At 38.1% G+C, this 20,093-nt stretch overlaps 1 protein-coding gene across 1 annotated transcript; it reads left to right on the forward strand.

Annotated features, from left to right (window-relative positions):
- Positions 1-2,005: 2,005 nt before the first annotated feature.
- On the forward strand, positions 2,006-11,873 carry LOC117380945 (zona pellucida-like domain-containing protein 1). The gene is made up of 11 exons (XM_055226872.1): positions 2,006-2,024; positions 2,422-2,587; positions 3,795-4,015; positions 4,840-5,024; positions 5,537-5,609; positions 7,021-7,118; positions 7,837-7,917; positions 9,261-9,429; positions 9,831-9,927; positions 10,475-10,495; positions 11,568-11,873. Exons 2-11 carry the CDS (start codon positions 2,443-2,445, stop codon positions 11,687-11,689), a joined length of 1,212 nt encoding a protein of 403 aa, XP_055082847.1. The 5' UTR covers positions 2,006-2,024; positions 2,422-2,442; the 3' UTR covers positions 11,690-11,873.
- Positions 11,874-20,093: the final 8,220 nt, after the last annotated feature.

Consider the following 20,093-nt stretch of genomic DNA (forward strand, 5'->3'; position numbering starts at 1 on the left):
CTTAGACCACTTCTTTATAGTCTATAATGTAAAAACACACACAGCAGGAATCAGATTGAATCATTGAGGTTTGATTATTCTAGTTAACTGAATTTGGCCTTATAAATGTGTAAATGAAAAACTCTTTTAAATTCTGTTTCATTTTTGTCTTTGCCACATCAGTCTGCATAACTTTCTGCACAGGTGTGAACAATCAGAGAAAGAGCAGATTACTCACATCAGATGTAACTGGCTGTGGTTACATGCACACACTCCAAATATGATTCAGATCAGACTTTTGGAGTTATTACTTTATTAAAATGATCTCGTAAACATGAAAATTCACCTGTTTGATCATGGTTCCTCTGATTACTCACATCAGATCACATGTTTTTTCTTTTTTGTTTTTTTTTTGTTTTTCCCTGCTGAGAAAAAGGGTCTAAGGACAGGAGCTCTGGGACAATTCTCCATTTGCTTGTTTTTATGAATTTTGTTAACCTGTCTGTTGTTGTCCAGTGTCTGTTTCATTGTTGGATTTTCTAACTTCCTGTTGGTTAAGTCAGTGATCTTGTTCAGCCCTAAGACGGAACAACTGTTGTGATTTTGGGCTTTACAAAGATAAATTGAATTGAGATTTTGGGGTTTGTTACATGAACTTAAAGACCCAGAAATCAGATAATAATCAGATTTTTGGGCATATAAACGCAGCCACTATTTGGTGACAAATTACAATGGATTTTAAAATAACAATTTCAAAAAGAATGTAAATTTTCAGATTTGTTTTTGCCCTTTTTTGCATCATTTTCTGCACAGGTGTGAAGAATCAGAAAAAAAATCAGAATACTCACAACGGATTCAGCTGTTTACATGACATTTACAATTTGTGATAACTCCAGAATCAGATTATAATCAGATTTTTGATGTGTGTGAACATAGCCACACTGTTTACAGGGCGACAGTGCCTCAGCTGGTAGAGCATTTGTCCACTGATCCAAAGGCTGATGGTTTGAATCCTATTCTTGACATAAACATCATTAGTTGAGTGATCAGATCCAGACACTTAACCTCCCTCACCCCCAGTGTCTGCATGTATAAATGTGTGTGTGAATGGGTGAATGCTTCCTTGATGTTAAGTGGACAGAAGGTGAAAAAGCGCTATATACATATGTGACCATTTATGATTACATTTCCATAATCTGATCACTCCAAAAATCAGATAATGATAAGATTTTTGGTGTGCATGTAAACAGTACTATATGTGCTGATACCTAACATGCCAAACCAGGCTTCAAGTCATTGTTATGCATTACATGTTAATGATATTATGTTTGTTGTTATGTTTGTGGGTCAAGCACTACTGTAGAAACGTGATCTCATGGGAAAAAACAGTAGCTGCTGTTTGACCTCTTGTGCACTTTTTCCTCATCCAAATTCTGCATTCAAAGGATCAAACTTGAACCTTAATCTTTGAGTGCACAAGTAAGCAAACTATACCTCATTTGCATGGCCTGTATTATAGCAGCAAATAATGATGTCCTTTCTAATTAGCAAAACCCGACGTCAGCAGATCCCGTGTTAGCTTACCAGCCAACTCCAATCCCAACATTCTCCTGGGACGTGAACCATTCCCATGCTAAAGTATATGGTCATTATTGTTAAGGCAGAAGATTCGCACCTATGAGGCCATCAGAGCTTTGTCTCGAGTCCCGTGGGATCTGACACTCTCTTCACGTTTTTTCATAATAACCTTCTAAGACGATCTGAGTGTTAAAGAACAGGAACATAACCATTGTCTGTGCCCCCTCTTTGCAAACAACAAGAGTGGCTTTGGTTTCCTAATAAGCCTTCAGGCAAGTTCCAGCTTCTTCTCCCACAAAAGCCCTGATCACATACAGTGAAGAGACGATGGACACACTAAACAACAGCGACCTAATTTCTGTCCAATCAGAGAACGGCGTTAGGAAAGTGTCATAAGTATAAAACCAACTTTCACTGTAAAGTCTAGTCAAAAAAAACAACAGACACATTCAGTGGGATTATTTGAAGTAGGTAGCAGTGAATAGGGCTGCACAGCTTTGGAAAAAATATTGAGTTTGCGATTTTTCTGACAAGCGTTGCGAATACGGGTTGTGGTTTATGTTTAGATAGTGGGATTCTGTGTAAAGTTCAGGCTTTAAAGATGTCTAGAGGTCTTAACTTTTGAGGGAATATTCAAATCTGATCATTAACGCATGCATTTCAGAACATGTTTGTAGAAGTTTGAGCCATTTTTTCCTAGTAATAGATGCAAATTTTTGTTCGCAGTCTTAACGATTTACTAATTGCGATACTTCAGTGCAATGATAGTGATAGCAATTAATCTTGCAGCCGTAACCATGGAGATAACTAAATGAACGGGTTGTTTTTGAACAATTCTAAAATTCTGAAATTCTTTTGTTGCAGATATATAAACCCAAAACAAACATGAAGCTTTTGGCTATTATTGTGATGGTGGCTTCAAAGGTCACTGTGAACAGGGGCCAGATTACGAGTCAGATCGCTGGAATGCAGACCGGTCTAGCGAACCCAACTGTATGTACTCAATCAGCAACAGATTGGAGACGACCAGGTAAAGTACTAATGTCATTTTGTCTATCTTATTCAAATCTCCAATTGTGATGTGACATTTGTGAATGAGCTGGCTCTTTTGAACGATTCTTTAATAGTTTTCTCTCTAATTTGTATGCATTTTTACACTGATTAAGTCAACCAACACACAAATCATCACAGAAGCATAGCAGGCAACACATCAAAGGTTTAACATGTCACATACATAGATATAAAACGAGCCAGTCTTTTGAATGGCTCTTTGAAGTGAACAGATCCAAAAGATTCAGATCCCATAAAAGAGCCTAAAGTCCCATCTCCAGTGTTATTTCTAAACTTTGCCTATTTACCTGCTAACATGTTAAATGAAGAGTTTTTTACATTCATGGCAGAAGATAAATAGTTAAAAGGCTATACTGAAGTGGCTATGGAACATCATAATCATTTGCTTTAATTATTTCACAAAAAAATGACTAAATAAAGCATGTTTTACAATGTTTATATTACAGCAAAAAGACTTACAGGTAACACTTTATATAACTCCACTTTAAATAGCCTTAAAAACCCAAATACCAAATTCACAATGAACAATTTCTGCAAAACCGACTTTTCAGAGGTTTAATCGTGTTATAGTTGTTTCCTTGTCATTTAACCTCTGAAGTTGTATTTGGAGTTATTCATGTTTGAGCAATCTTTAATCACTTAGTTTCAAGATGCCATTTTGCCGTTAAGTGTTGCATAGTGATTTTGGCACAAAAAAAAAAAAAAAATCTGCTACTCTCTAAGTCCTGTCCATATAAGATGTCAACAGTTTCATGGCTCTTTGTTATGGCGGCGTTTACAGTGACATCAGCTCCCATTGGGCACCACAGTTTGGACAGAGGACTCGTTTCTTTTATTAAGTCATTTTAGATTAATATGATCCATCGGTGTCATAGATTATAACTATAGAGCACACACTAACACAATAGGTCTGATTTAAAAAAAAAAAAATTTGGGTTAGTAAATAATATGTGTATCCCCTAATCCCTTAATTAAGTTGTTACTAAACCTGAATCATTCATTGATCAACTATTAGTTCATTATGAGTTAAGTCTTTGTTCATGCTTCATTCATGTGTAGTTATTATAAAGTGGTACCGACTTAAAATATATGAAAGACTTGTTTTGTGACCTTGTGGGTGGACTGGGTTGTTTTTAGTAAACTCTTCTTCTCTTCTTTCTTTGTAGCGCTCAGTGATATCGCTGTAGAGTGTGGAACATCTTACATAGGTCTGGCCATCCAGCTGTGCCCAGTCCTCTACACCGGCTACAATGAATCTCTGCTTATCATCAACAAACTCTTTGCAAACCCTGACTGTAGAGGCACCTTAGACGAGACGGTCTCTCCTCCTGTGGTGCGCTTTAGGTTCCCCATCAACATGACGCACGCCTGTGGGAGCAAATTTATCGTCAGTACAATGTTTATTTCAAAGTGCTTTTCATATATTTTCATGTTTTTACCTGGTTTGGTGGGATCATACCTGTGCTGAATGTTTATTTTAGTTTTACATCGATTTTTTTCAGCAGTAGATGGCAGATGTGAAACCTGCGCCCCCTCACCCTTCACCTGACCCCTCCCCTCACCTGACCCCTCCCCTCATCTGGCCCCTCCCCTCATTGGGCCTTTGTTCAGACTCACCTGTGCTCTGTGGTCTTCTTCTATCAGACCAAACCTGTCACACTATGAGACAGCAGTAACATAGATGGCATCTAGTGGCGAATTGTGAGAATACAACAGGGGTGGGCCAATCTAATTACAGATGGTAGCTTTAAAGTGACAGGTTTTCATGTCTTTCTAACATTTATTCGGTTTGGTGGGATCATACCTGTGCTGAATATTTCTTATAGTTTTACATCAGTTAAAACTGCCATCTCTAGGTTTATTCGATTTTTTTCACCAGTAGATGGCAGATGTGAAACCTGTTCTCCCTAACCCCTCACGTCACCTGGCCCCTCCCCTTACTGGACTCTCTGGTCTTCTTTTATCAGACCAAAGCTGAAACACTATCAGGTTGCAGTAATATCTAGTGGCGAAGTGTGAGAATACAACAGGGGTGGGTCGGCCAATCTAATTACAGATGGTAGCTTTAAAGTAACAGGTTTTCATGTTTTTCTGATTATTACTTGTTTCAGTGGGAGTTTGAGGTTTGGCTTTTGTTTACATTATGGTTGCTTGGTGATAATTATGGACTTCCCTCTACATATGTCATATCTGCTGCCCATGTGTGTTTAGACCACGAGTGCGGCTGGTACAGGGGTCTTCGCCGACTTTTCCAACATCGAGACGGTTAACATCAGCGGAACGGTGCGCTCTCATGATCCAGTTCAGGGGAAAGTGACCTATAATGCAGAACTTTCGTACTTCTACTCGTGTGCCTACCCTCTGGAGTACTTGATCAACAACACCCGTATAGATGTGTAAGTACTCATTGGATTTACACTTTTCAGGAGAAGTGAGTAGTGTAGCCAAACAATATGTAACCTTACTTCCAAATAATCTTAGTAAAAGTTACAAAAAAAAAGCACAAAGTAGTGGTCCAAGAAACTTTAGTAATGGTAAAAAAAAAAGGTATTTAGTGAAATTACTACTCAAGTACAAGTATTTTTTAGAGTAACTGTCTGAACGTAGCTTTTGATTTAAATAGCACAAATGTTCAAATCAGTTCATTTTGTCAACAGAAATCTTTTGCCACTTGTAGACGTCCTCACATTGGGAAGGGTAATCAAGAATGTTAATCCAGTACTGTTACTTCAAATTAAATATGACTCAAGTAGGAGTAAGAGTACCCAAAGTGTCCAAAAATTACTCTGAAAAGTATGATTTGTTCAAAAATGCTGTCAAGTAAATGTAAATGCATACATCTACTACTATTGTATACATTATACCATGGTCACTATTTTTATATAACCTCATCCTTGGTCCCATTTAGGTCGGCATCTTCCATTGCAGTGCGGGACAACAATGGAAGTTTCATTAGTACTCTGAGGATGGAGCTGTACAGTGTAAGTTGATCTGTAGTCATGTCATGATATCATATTAGCATAGACTGTGCATAAGTGGGCATAGCTAACCTGCTAGCTACCACATTCCTAACACAACGATAGCATGGGTGCAATTTGGCTCTATCAACTCCAATTTATTTTCTATCGAAAAGTTCTTACCCCTTTCTTTGTAACTGCTGTTGTCAGACCCGTTATTCTGGTCTGAAAATGTTTGTTTAAGGATGTTTGTTTAATAGACTTATAAAGAAGTGGATAAAGTGAGTGTGACATCACCCATAGCATTTGAATCCAGTCAAATGAAGCTCATCGAGGCTAGCAGTTATAGCGGCCAATTTGGAGCTGAGCTCCTTATTTGGAGCTCCTGATTGGCTCTTTGATTTCATGGCAACCAAAGAGTCAATTGGGAGCAAGATTGCTGAAGGTAATGTTTCTTTCCACCTTCACCGCTGTGTTAGCAAGCAGCGGGTGCTTAGCCCCGGTATCAAGCAAACCTCTTGCTAATGTGTAGGCAGCACGGTGGCTGAGTGGCAACACTCATGCCTCACAGCAAGAAGGTTTGGTTCGATCCCCGGGTCGCCTAGGCCTTTCTGTGTGGAGTTTTTCATGTTTCTCCCCGTGTCTGGATGGGTTTCCTCCGGGTACTCCGGTTTCCCCCATCAACCAAAACATGAACGCCCTTTGAGACAACTGTTGGTGTGATTTTGGGCGTTACAAAAACAAATGAATTGAATTGAATTGAAAATGAATGTTGGCAGGAGTAACCTCGGGGAAAGAGCGCGCCTGATTTGTCTGTTATTAATGGTCGTATTTTGATGTACAGACACAATAAAGAAACAAAAATACCAGGATCATATAGAGCGGGTTATGAACATTTAAAGACCAAAATGATGAGCCTGACAGCAACAGTTACAGAGAGAGGGGCCGCAGTTTTTCAATAGAAAGTGAATTGGAGTCAGGGTCAATGGAACAGGAAGAGAACCCATGCTCCCTTTCTATCTGAAATGAGACCGCTAGCATGTTAACTATGTCCATTTATATATACAGTCTTTTACTTAGCTATTTTGTCTGTAACTCAAGACGTGAACATTAACAACAGACTTGGATCCAGCTAATGTTAGCAACAGCTTTCAGAGATGGCCATCAGGCTTTGTTGTGAAGCACCAGCCCCATGCCATATCAGTGATGTGAGTTAGAAGGGGTGTGTACCTTCAACAACTTTTCTCCTGATTGGGTTTTTGGTTGCCATGACACCCAAATATGGAACTCAGCTCCATATTAGCCGCTATAACTGCTAGCCTCGATTGGATTCAGAAAAGAGAATGGTGTCCCTTAGTAAACTTCTGTATACAGCCGGTGCATATTATGTATGTTTTGTCTTCAGACTCTTTAATTTTTGATGTCACTGTTTCAGGATCCGGGATTTGCAAATCATTTAACTGTCCCAGTGACGGGTTTAGAGCTCAGGACTTCTATCTATGTCCTGGTGAGGGCCGACAACCTGACTGACCAGTAAGATCCAAACTTTGTTCTTGATAATGTTATATAAACTCTTAGACAATTACATCAATAAAGTATTAACAGAAGGGTAGAGAGATCATGGATACTGTTGCTGTGGAAAAAGGCCATCTCGTGAGTGAAGGAAAAACACCGCTCTGGTCTATATTTTATGCAGAATTTAATTATATTTGTGTGTCAGTACACCATATGGACACAGCCATTGATATGGTATTATATTGATACTTTGCAGTTGATGTCATCAACATTCCCTGGGGGTGAGATGCTAACTGTAAGCACTGCTCTGTCTGAGGCTTGTTAGACTTAAATCTGAGCTTTGTTTTAACACAATCTGACACTTGCATTGATCACAGGCTCCTAAAATGTACTGTTTAAATCCATGATTTTTTCAGATGCATGCAATGCACAGAATGCACTTTTTTGTGCATTTTGTTGCCATGCTAACTGCATTCCACCATAAGGATATATGTACAACATCCCCAGTGTCATGCCTTTTTCACATTTTTTCCACATTACTATGATAGAACATGGATATTAAATAAAGTACAGATGTGAAATAGTTAAATTAGCAAAGTATTTATGAGAAAATTATAATAAAAAGTCCAGCTCCTTATTACAATGGCGATGATCTCTCTAGCCTTTATTAATATCTGATTGGATTACACAGAATGACTGCATTCTAGTCCTGACCCATGCACACTCTGACCAACAGGTACAGCGTGCTAATGGACAGATGCTACGCCTCCATTTCTCCACTTCCAACAAACTCAACTTTCTTCAACTTATTTGTTCCGTAAGTGGTGATATTATATGAATATATGAGAATTATTGTGCAAATGTGCTCGCCCAAAGTTGAATTTGGAGTGGTTTGTGCACGTTTGAGAAATCTTTAATCGCTTATTTTCAAGATGCCATTTTGCTAATCCCCCATTTTCACTGTCACCGGTATGCACCCACTGTGACAGACTTACTTTGCTCTTCAATTTTTTTTTCTTCAGCTCCGATTGGGCAGTTATGTGGCAGTATTGTAACATGGAAGTCAGTGCACTTATTTCTTTTAGGTTGTTTTAGATGAATATTGTGATTTTAAATACACAAATTAAATGGTAAATGGTCACATTTTTCTATAGCACTTTTCTACCTTCAAGGCACTCAAAGCGCTTTACAACAAGGAACCACTCACCCATTCACACACCAGTGTACGCAGACACTGAGGGCAAGGTGGGTTAAGTGTCTTGCCCAAGGACACAACAATAGCATTCATCTGTGTGAGTTAGAATCGCACCGCCAACCTATGGATCAGTGGATCTGACCGCTCAACCAATGATGTTTATGTCGAGAGCGGGATTTGAACCGCCAACCTTTGGATCAATGGACAAACACTCTACCAACTGAGCAACTGTCGCCCCTAAATTATAACATAATGATCCACTGATGTCATAAATTATAACTATAGAGCACACAGAAGAACAGTAGGTCTGGACGATCTGGTGCTGACTCCATTTAATACAACTAACAGTCTAGTCAAACACTCACTTCTCGTATTGACTAGCCTCATAAGGCTCTGAGTGAGAGACTGGATTTAACCAATCAGAGTGAAGTGTGATCTTACAGAAGAAGCATACTTTTTTTTTTTTTTTTTTTTTTTTTTTTTACTACGTTGTAAATTTTATATACATACAGAATACATCAAATATATGAAGCAACATATATGGAATTATGTGACAAAGGAAAAAGTTAAACAACTCCACAAAATATTTAAACTTTTAACTTATTTTAACTTATTTGTTATTTACCAAATAATTCCATATATATCATCTTTTGTATTTATATGAATAAAAAATTATAAATAAGTGAGAGGGTGTGTCCAAAACATTTGACTGGTAGTATACATTTTCTGCCATGTTATTCATTAGGAAATTGCTTTGACAAAATGGTGCAGTAGAAATCAATAGTTTATATAGTAAATATAAACTATGGTACATTAAAATAAAGGTATGCAACCAATAAGATAGATAGATAGATTATATACAAGTAGACTTTGACTGAATATAACTACCAAAAACTCACAACATGAACAGAACGACAACAAAACTAGAAGAAATCAACTTCAAATCCTCTTCTTCTGATTTACAGATGTTCCCAGGATCCTTTGACAAAGATCTACATTAACGGTGATGGCCACAGAGCTACCTTCTCTTTCCAGGCCTTCCGCTTCATCGAACAACAGAATGAAACCGTGTCCACGTACTACCTCCACTGTATCACCCGACTGTGTGAGATCAGCACCTGCGAGTCCTTCAAGGTCTGACACTGTCCCTTCTGTTATTCTATCTGTCACCTTGTTCAAGTTCTAATTATTATTTGATTTGGTGGGATAGTACCACAGACTGTATATAGAAATGGACATAGCTAACCTGTTTGCTGCTGCATTCCAAATAGGAAGTGATCGTGGTGGCACTGTCATTTTGGTCTTAAAACGTTCGTATTAACCCGCTCTACATGATCCTGGCTGTAGGTGTGACATTAGGGTTAGCTAACAGTTATGAAATCATCTCTATGTATGTCATATCTGCTGCACAACCAGGAAGTAAAATTTAAAACTTGAAGAAATTACACAAGATTTTTTGTCAAATCTTAAATCTAATGATGTTACTTAAATTTGAGTGAAAGTAGCAGTCTGACCGATTACTCATGTATTTACAGCAATGCTCCAGGAGGAAAAGAGAGGTCCAGTCGACTGAAATCGGGGACGCCACCACTCTCACCTCAAAGATCCCCATTGTGACCAAGAACGACGACGGTATGGTCCATCTAGCACAACAATGGACTTTAGTGACAGTGCAACGCTTAATGGAAAAAAACATATGTAAACTATATGTAAAAAGATGGAAACTATATAGAATCCAGTTGAAATCAGTTGAGGTTTTGTGTCTTTATAAAGCTAATTTCCTCTCACACAAAACAATAATAATAATGATATCTTTTTCTATTAATAATGCACTTTACTTTGTGCACAGATCTCAAAGTAAAAACATAGGAGAGCACTACAAAAAATCCAGGTAGTGTCGATGTAGTTACCAGAGGCTTTCTTATATACAAAAGTACTAAGGGTTTTGAAGCACTCTCACAGTTTGCGGTTCTGAAAAGGCTCGATCCCCATGGAGTAGAGTTTGGTCTTGGGTGGAGAAAAACTGAAAGGATCTTAAGGTGGATTATGGTGAAGAGGTCTTTGAAATATATTGGACCAACCTGAGAACAGCATTATAGAAAACCATCATTATTTCAAAGCTCCTTTATTTTAATATGTGGACGTATGTTTCTAACTTGCCTTTGTTTTGTTCTATCAGGAGAAACTTCTCAGGCACAAGGTATAGTAAAACATGTGTACTTATTCTTGCTCTTACTATTAGCTAAATGACATGTAAACCTCCAGATCTGATGTGAATGATCAGAGGAACGATGATTACAAAAACACACACGATTTTGCTGTTTACTTGTCATTTTAATGCCCTTATAACTAGGTCTGTCACAATAATCACTACATCGACTTGTCATTGAATATATGGAAGTTGGAATAATATTTTTTGGGGGTCAGTATTTATCATGTGTATAATTTCTTTGCACTACTGAGACATTTTTGGTTATTTTTTGGTTCAATTCAATTCAAGCCCTTCATCATAATATCGCAGTTTATCGTGACAGGGCTACTTATACAGGGGCAGTTTTCCTAATAATTGTACTTTTCCATGCAATATCCAAAAAGGTAAATGCACAAATGTTGAACCTGATAATTTCGATCAGTGACTAGACCCAAGAACTTGGGTCTAGAACAAGCTGTATTACAACATAAATCATTATTTTAACATTATTCATTTTACCTACCTCCAGCTGTATTAAATATTATTGGCCTATAGAATGTTGTGATGTCCCACCCTCATCTGAGAGTATGACCTCATCACATCCTAGAATCTGAAAACCACCAATACATAAAGCATAGACTGTATATAAATGGACATGGCTAACCTGCTAGCCGCTGCATTTCAAATAGCAAGTGAGCATGGGTGTGCTTCTGGCTCCATCTACTTTGGATCTTATTCACTTTACATTAGAAAACTCTGGCCCCTCTCAAAATGTTCATATTAACCCGCTCTATATGATTCTGGTATTTTTATTTCACAATTGTGTCCGTAACTAAAGATATGAACATTAATACCAGACAAATCAAGAGCCTTTTTTCTCCGAGGTCACTCCTGCTAGTGTTAGCAACAGGTTTGATTGACAACAAATTCACCTCTATAACTGTTAGCCTCGATGAGTTTCATTTGACTGAAGCCAAACGCTATGGGTGACGTCCCACTCCCTTAGTCCACTTCTTTATACAGTCTATGATATAAATGTATATTATTTATTATAACAACTAATAACTGTTTTCTGTTCCAGTCTCCGTGAGGTCTGAGAACCAGTCTAAGAAGGGTCTGGAGATTGCGGTGGGAATCCTGGCTGTGGCGGTGGCTGCAGTGTTTGTGGTGGCTGCAGTCTTCTACAGGAGGCTCAGACGCTGAAGAACATATGTATGAATCACTATTATATCACTCCTCTTCCTCATTATGTTGGTAGCATTTATATCGCATGACTAGTTTGGTTTTAAGGTATTTTATTTGCATGAGAAAAAATAGACCATGAATGCAATGAAATAAGAAAGGTTTTGATAGAGAAATGCTGCTGTTATTTAAAGGTGCACTATGTAACTTTCCTGGAGGGGGTCCGCCACCTGCTTGTCTCCATGGAGATGTTGAGCTTTGCCTGGAATGTTCCTCAGGCATTGAGTTATATACATTATTTTCCAGATATGATATTATAGGCATTTTAGCAGAAATAGCTTGAAAAGTCTCGGCCTGGTTGTGCCACCTGCTTGTCCATAGATTTAGATCAGTTTAAAGCCATACTGTGTAACATTTTAGGCAAAGCATGTTGGTGGACTCTCAACCAGGAAAGTTACATACAGCTTTTTAAATCTGATGGAATAGAGTAATATGGTTTTGGTGTTGGTCACGCTGGAAAGGCACATGTGAATATTGTTAGGTTATGAGGTTCGTATTGTCGGATTTTTGCACTAACACTGCAAAGACATGACGGATAATGAAGGATGTATAAATATCATAATGGCATTTTTTGATAGATTTAAGATTGTAGAAATATATGTATGTTACTAATCCCCATGTCTTGTTGCCTGGCCAATCCAGAACAATCTCTCTGTGTTTTTTTAATACAGATTTATATCAGTCTGCTCCCCACTCCATCTGTTGCTTCGCAAACCCCGTCAAACATGATTATCCAGTCAGATCTGTTTATTTCAGTGAAACATGAGAAACCAAGGAGCTCATTGGTCACCTATGATTTACAAATAAAATCTCATTTGTTTAGTGCTTCGTCCATTGATGATGCAGAAATTCACCATGTTTTTCAGTTCCCTTTATTTTTTCCAATACAGACGGACCGTGCTTGTCCCTGATTGGCTAATCCACCTGTCAATCACGCCCATCTGAAAACAGAGACACACACACATGTGTTTGTAAAGTACTGAAGAAGTGTGTATTCTGGATCCCAGGCAGCGTGTCTTGTACTAATGGCTGGGGGGCATGCAAAATGTAGAGAATAAACTGTTGTATATGGGAAGCGCTGGTCTTCGCACATTTTTAAAAAAATATAAACTCATCACTATTATGCAGGTCTGTGTGCTATTTCTTTTACTGCAGATCTATAATTGTATATGGAAAAGTGTTACATTGAAAGTTCTCATTAAAGTACTACTGTTAAAATCCACACCTGTTTTTCTATTTGTTAAATACACACATTTCCTCATAATGGATATAATGTAATGTCTAAGTACAGTATTAGCTAAAACTATACAATGAAATAGTCAGACTTGCAAATTTTGTACTCACATCACAAACCTGATATGATCAACCAGAAATTATTACTATTTCTGTTGGCTTGGTCTGCAGAGCTATTCTTGCTGTTTCCCAATCCCACAAACCAATTAAAGCTGCACTACACACTTTTCTAGTGAGCAGTTCATCACCTTCTCGTCACCACTGACACAGTATCAGTTTTCACTGTATCGTGTTAAATATTGATCTTGTATTTGAGTGAGGTCACATCTCCGCAGATCAGACATGTAACTTGGCTTATTTGTGTTGCCCGCTTGTCTCCATGTGTATAGATGAGTTTAATGCCATATTGAGGAATATTTCAGATGAAGTAATAGCATCTCCAGTGTACCTTTATGCATAACCCTTGTGTTGAGACTGTTCTTGTATCAGTCCATAGCTTTTGTCCCAACAGCATCCATCTTATTGATTTTACATAGAATACATAAAGAGAATAGATTTGCTTAACGAAACAGTATATGTAACTTTTCGGGTGGAGTTGCACCACCTGCTTGTTTCCATGGAGATGTTACTGCTTTTCCTGGAGCATCCCAAAGTATGAGATTATGGCAATTTTATCTCCATAGAGACAAAGTGATGCTACCAAGCTAAGTTAGATAGTTTGGTTGGATGAAAGAATGTTTTCAAGGTATTTCTGAGCATTTAAAACAGCTGTAATGGATAAATGCAGGAAGTTTAATGCCATACTGTGGAATCATCTAGGCAAAGCTACTACATGGAGAGAAGCAGGTGAGAAATGCCCCGCCCAAAAACTTACACAGTGCCCCTATATTACACAAAATTTACTCTTGTGAGCTTTTAGCCATGTTATAATGCTGTTACCTCCTTAAAAACATACCTGGAGTTGTGTTTTGTTTCATTCACACATGTTTGAGTAACACTTTATTATTAGTCAGACTACATCTCCAAAGCCCAAATGCTCTGTTCCACCTTGTGATGTCATTAAGTGGTAGTTTTCAAGCTACCTTTTACCATTGTTTATTAGAGACAGAAAATTCCAGGGTTGAAATTATCCAAATGATTCTAGTAGTCTAGTAGTCTAGTCTAGAGTAACTCTTTATTATTAGCCCGTCCGTCTACATCTCTAAAGCTCAAAATGCTCTGTTCCACCTTGTGATGTCATGAAGGGGTAGTTTTCAAGTTAACAGCTACATTTTCAGTTTAGTTCAGCAGAGACTGGCAATTCCGAAGCTGAATTGATCCAAATGATTCTAGTGAAGGTGAATGGAGTTTAAAAACACAGTGGAGCACTTCCTGTATTACCACATGACATCACAAGGTGGAACAGAACGTTTTCAGTTTGAGAAAAGAACTCAAGAAATATGCAGGATTTGTGAGTTAAACATGTGTGACTGAAACAAAACACCACTCCAGGTCTGTTTGTGATGAAGAAACAACATTATAACACAGATCAGAAAATAGTGTAATATGGGCCCTTTAAGTAAGTAAAGCTTCATTATGTAATATGGGATGGTGTTAATGATACATAAATGGATCTGTTCTCAGCCTCATTACAGCTTCACACCACACTTCCAGACATGTATCCAGTTTGCACTTATAGACGAACATACACAAAGGGTGAAACCGAACCTATGCTTACCGCTATACAACCTGTTCATTAACACGACCTGTGAGCTTGAGAAGTCCCAGAAAGTACCGCTATTGAACAAAACATACAGTATTTGGTGAGAATGTGGACACCCGATACCCCACAGTGAGAGTCATTACCTGGTCAAAGGTCATACCACACCTATGCTTATTGGGTGTCCTATATTTTACAACTGCTACTGTAAAAGGGCAACTTGGTGATAGGGTCAAAAGGGTCAAAAGTATCAAAAATCTGATACTAATCGAATCCTATTTGTAACACGATGGCTAGCAGGTTAGCTATGTCCATTTATATATACAGTCTATGGTTTTTAATTATCATTCTGGTATTGGGAATGCTATGAGTAAGGAGTCTATTCCTAAGTATTGGAATCAGGTTAGAAATTTTAGTATTGTGACAACACTACTTGATAATATCACAATCTTGTTGATTAAGGTTAGCATTTAAGAGCTGCTTTTAAAATATCTTCTCTGACTAAAGTGTCTGAGTGAGTGGTGGTGGTCAAATGTATGGGGGATTTCACTAGCCTGGTTATGTTTCCATGGGCACCGAAAATCCGATTATGATCTGATTTCTGGAGTTATCAGATTATGTAAATGTCATATAAACAGTTACATTTGATCCAAGTCTGGTGTATATATTCAGTTGTTTGGTGTGCAAACAAAAGGGCAAACTAAAATGAAAGATAAATACCTAATGATCGGAAGTAATTTTAAAAGGCACTTTGCTTTGTCTTCCAAATACAGTTACTCTAAAATCCATGAATGAACTGACACATGTCCCCAGGTGTTTCTGATGGTCAGGTTTGTCTTGTGCACAAAGAGAAGGAGTCAGCAGTTACCTCCAGTCTCTCTCGTTAAAAGCTTCAAATCAGGCTGGAAATCTAGGGGTAATAATGGACGCAGACTTGAACTTTAACAGTCACACCCAACCAATAACATGTGCAGCTTTTTACCTAAAAAAAACACTGCAAAAATCAAAGGTATACTGTTGAAAAACAGACTTGTCTCCAGTAGGTTAGAGTACTGTAACAGCCTGCTCACCGACCTCTCCAAACGAATGTTAAGACAGCTGCAGTACATCCAGAACACTGCTGCTCGGGTCCTGAAAACAACTAGGAAGTACAAGCACATTAGGTCTCTGCACTGGCTCCTGTGGCTCAGAGAATAGACTTTAAAGCAGCTCTGCTTGTGACAAGTCTCTACATGGACCAGCACCAAAGTACATCTTCCACATGTTAGTGCCATATGAACCATCTGAGGACTTCAGGGACCAGCCTCCTGTTCTAGTTCTGGTTTAGTTCTGATTTAGTTCTGATTTAGTTCTGATTTAGTTTTGATTTTGCTCTGATTTAGTCCTGATTTATTCCTGGTTCAGTTCTGGTTTAGTCCTGGTTTAGTCCTAGTTTAGTCTTTCTTATTCTGTAAAGCATTGAGAATTACTTTGTGTACCAATTGTGCTATACAGATAAACTTGCTTTACCTTGTGCTGTAAACAAATGAATGACTAATGTGATTATTCTAGTCTGGTTGTTACCGGCCTTGTAAATGTACCCACAGACTTGCATATGAACACACTTGAAAATACAAGGACCAAACAGATCAGAGCTGGGTGTAGGACATCCAGTGATTTGAGTGACACTGGTGAGATTGTACAAGAAATGCTTTGACAGAGACAGAAATTTGGAGGATTTTTCCCCCCGAGAGACGATGGATCCAGCCACAGAAGGAGGACATATTTTGCATGAGTAATCTCTCTGCGTTTGCATTTTTTTGGGAGGTAGAACAGCCCCATAAACCAGTCCAGTAGTGCAGGATCGAGTTCCCTGTTCTTATTCAACAGCATGCTCACAATATCAATCTGATGCCAGCTCGCTCTCCACTTCTTCAGCACAATTCAATAACGTATTAAAGATGCACTATGTAACCTTTCTTGCCACCTGCTCATCTCCATGAAGATGTTATTGCTGTGCTCGGAATGTTCCTCAATACAGCTTTTAACTTGTCTCTCTCCATGAAGATGAGCAGGTGACACCAAAGGCCAAGTTAGAAGTCAGGTGAGATCTGTGGAGAGGCAGTCCCGCTCACACATGTTTTATCAAGAGATTTTAAGCAGTAAAAACACTACCAATTGAACAAATGCCATACTGTGGAATCTGTATAAGAACACAAAAGTATGTCCATGGAGATAATCAGGTGATGTACCCCTACCAGAAAAGTTATATAATATATCTTTAAAGGTCCTATATTATGCAAAATGGACTCACGTGAGCTTTAAGCCATGTTATAATGCTGGTACCTCCTCAAAAACATACCTGGAGTTGTGTTTTCTTTCGATCACATGTTTAAGTAATTCTTTATTATTAGTCTGTCTACATCTCCAAAGCTCAAACTGCTCTGTTCCACCTTGTGATGTCATGAAAGGGTAGTTTTCAAGTTAACAGCTACATTTTACTTTTAGTTCAATAAAGATTGGCAATTCCAGGACTGAAATCGCCCAAATGATTCTCGTGAAGATGTATAGAGTTTAAAAACACAGTGGAGCACTTCCTGTATTACCATATGACATCACAAGGTGGAGTGATTTCCATTCGAGGGAATAACTCAGCCTAAATATACAGGGTTTGTGTGTTAAACATGTGTGAATAAAACAAAACAGAACTCCAAGTCTGTTTGTGATGAGGAAACAACATTATAACACAGATCAGAGAATAGTGTAATATGGGATCTTTAATTAAAAAGAAAAAAAAAAAACTATCTTATGGCATTATCACAGTCCATCCCTCCATATTTCACCATACAACATGTCTTTTTTTTCTTTTTTTTCAGTGGTGACTCTATCTTTGAAGTTAACTTGAAAATCTGTTATATTGTATAAAGCACTTTGCATTGCCCTTTCACATTCGCAACAGACATAACAAGTAGCTAAATTCTAAATGGACTCCTGCAAACTCAGGTCAAGATCATATTTTGCAATACACACTAAATATACTGAAACAAAGTAAACTTTTCCTGCTACGATCTGTGTCTATGGTGCAAAATTATCCCTATAGCTGGTGAATCATAGCCGCTCACCTGCTGTTCTGTAAGGTACGCTCCTCTCCATTTGAAAGTTACAACAATTTTCCATCTAAAGGTTCCACGTCGCCGGCAGAAACCCAAAGCAGTGACATTTAAATTTCATTTTGGATGTAGCGCACCGCCTCAATTAAAAACAGCGGCCCATTCGTCTGCTGCCGGCTCCCTCGTGCACTTACTCTGATGTGATGGATGCATTTTAACATTTCATATAAGCTTTCATTTCTAATCAAAACTTCAGAGCAAATTTGTGGAGATAACTACATCAAATTACTGTTTAAATAAGTCAATATACATAGATGGTCTGATACCCCTCTGTACAGGTTCACACTGTGATATAAAGGGCCATGATATGCTATTCTCTGGTCTGTGTTATAATGTTCCTCATCACAAACAGACCTGGAGTTGTGTTTTGTTTCATTCACACATGTTTAACACACAAACCCTGCATATTTCTTGAGTTCTTCTCTCAAATAGAAAACATGGGGTTATACAGGAAGTGCTCCACTGTGTTTTTAAACTCCATACACCTTCACTAGAATCATTTGGATCAATTCAGCTTCGGAATTGCCAGTCTCTGCTGAACTAAACTGAAAATGTAGCTGTTAACTTGAAAACTACCCCTTCATGACATCACAAGGTGGAACAGAGCATTTTGAGCTTTAGAGATGTAGACGGATGGGCTAATAATAAAGAGTTACTCAAACACGTGTGAGCGAAACAAAACACAACTCCAGGTATGTTTTTGATGAGGTAACATTATAACATGACTTAAAGCTCACAAGAGTCCATTTTGTGTAATATAGGACGTTTAAGCTTCAAAGAGAAAAACTGTTTAGAATAGCATCCTAATGTTCGGTGAAGGTGACATTGCCTGTGTAGTTGTATTATTAAGCACCATATTTTCATGTTGTGAGATGCAGGTGGAGCTCAGGGTGAATACATAACATAAAACACGAGTATTGTTTTATCTGTTCGATACCCATGAGTTATTCAGCACATGCAAACGGCACACAGAAAAACAAATAGTAATGACTCATCTCTCCCCTTATTCAAACTATTATGTCTCAGCTCAATGAATTCGGATGATTGCCAGCGCCCTCCGACATGACATCTGCTATCTCTGTGTATATGGCCTTTTATTACGGCTTGCTCTCGCTGTACTCCTGCCTCCTTTCAACTACAGATTTGAATGGACTGGAGTGATCGGGAGCACCATTTGGACAGAATAGATAGCGTTTGAATTCAAGTATATTCACGTGTAAGAGCGTGCGGGACTGTGTGCTTTAAGATGGAGGACTCTGTTAAAGCTCTGGGCACGGCGGATGTTGTCTTGGATATATAGATCAGCCTGTGTAAATGCTCTAGTGTGTTCCACCTCACAGCACAAGGACCCTCGTGAGAATGCGAGCAGGGGGCACTTGAAATGATTTCTGAGGTACAGTGTGTAGCTTTCTGGAGTGTAATCCCATGGAAATAGGAAGTTAGAAATGTTTCCAAAAATTCTCCATGGAGATAGGGAAGGTGAGGCAAAATTATTAGTATAGCAAAATGTATATACAAAGTTACAGAATAAGAAAGAAAAATCACAATAAACACAATGAAAACCTGAATAATGATCACAAAATGAACATTAAAAAAGAAGAGTGTACAATAAAACCTTTTCAGTCATATCTAAAGCTAAACAAAACTATTTGGAGCCTGGATTTAAACATTGTCAAAGTAGAGGCCTGTGTCACATTTTCATGAAGACTGTTCCAGATTTTAGTTGCATAAAACTGAAACGCTGATTCCCCATGTTTAGTCCTGGTTTAGTTCAATTCAACTCAATTTATTTTTGTAAAGCCCAAATCACAACAGCAGTTCTCTCTTAGGGCTGAACATGAGAAATGATTTAACCAACGGAAAGTTAGAAAATCAACAATGAAAGAGAAAGAGACAAGCAAATGAATCAACAGAAAACAAGCAAATGGTTTAGTCCTGACTCTGGCACCAGCAGGAGGCCGGGACTAAACCAGGACTAAAAGAGAGTCAATTCTTTTATAATCTGTACAGGGCATTTTTACCTTATCACTAGGCCTGTCACAATAATGACTATATCAACTTATCGTTCAGCATATGAAAGATGAAACAATATTGTTTTGGGGTCAATATTTATTGTGTTTTCATTTTCTGCTTTACTGGGACATTTTACAGCTCATGATTTTTGAACAATATTGTACATTTAGAATAGTTTATGTAGTTTGAATCTGCTCTTGGGTTTCAGTATTATTGTTTATCGTCTGTATTTTCTTCATCAATAAACTGCACATCAAAATCTGTTATGGTG

The sequence above is a fragment of the Periophthalmus magnuspinnatus genome, chromosome 14 (assembly GCF_009829125.3).
Source record: "Periophthalmus magnuspinnatus isolate fPerMag1 chromosome 14, fPerMag1.2.pri, whole genome shotgun sequence".
NCBI lineage: Eukaryota > Metazoa > Chordata > Actinopteri > Gobiiformes > Gobiidae > Periophthalmus > Periophthalmus magnuspinnatus.

What these genes read in the sequence shown, in the direction of transcription:
- LOC117380945 (XM_055226872.1), top strand. Translation starts at nt 2,443, where the DNA reads ATGAAGCTTTTGGCTATTATTGTGATGGTGGCTTCAAAGGTCACTGTG. An exon ending in AACAGATTGGAGACGACCAG is followed by an intron (nt 2,588 to 3,794) that starts GTAAAGTACTAA and finishes CTTTCTTTGTAG; the next exon opens with CGCTCAGTGATATCGCTGTA. An exon ending in CCTGTGGGAGCAAATTTATC is followed by an intron (nt 4,016 to 4,839) that starts GTCAGTACAATG and finishes ATGTGTGTTTAG; the next exon opens with ACCACGAGTGCGGCTGGTAC.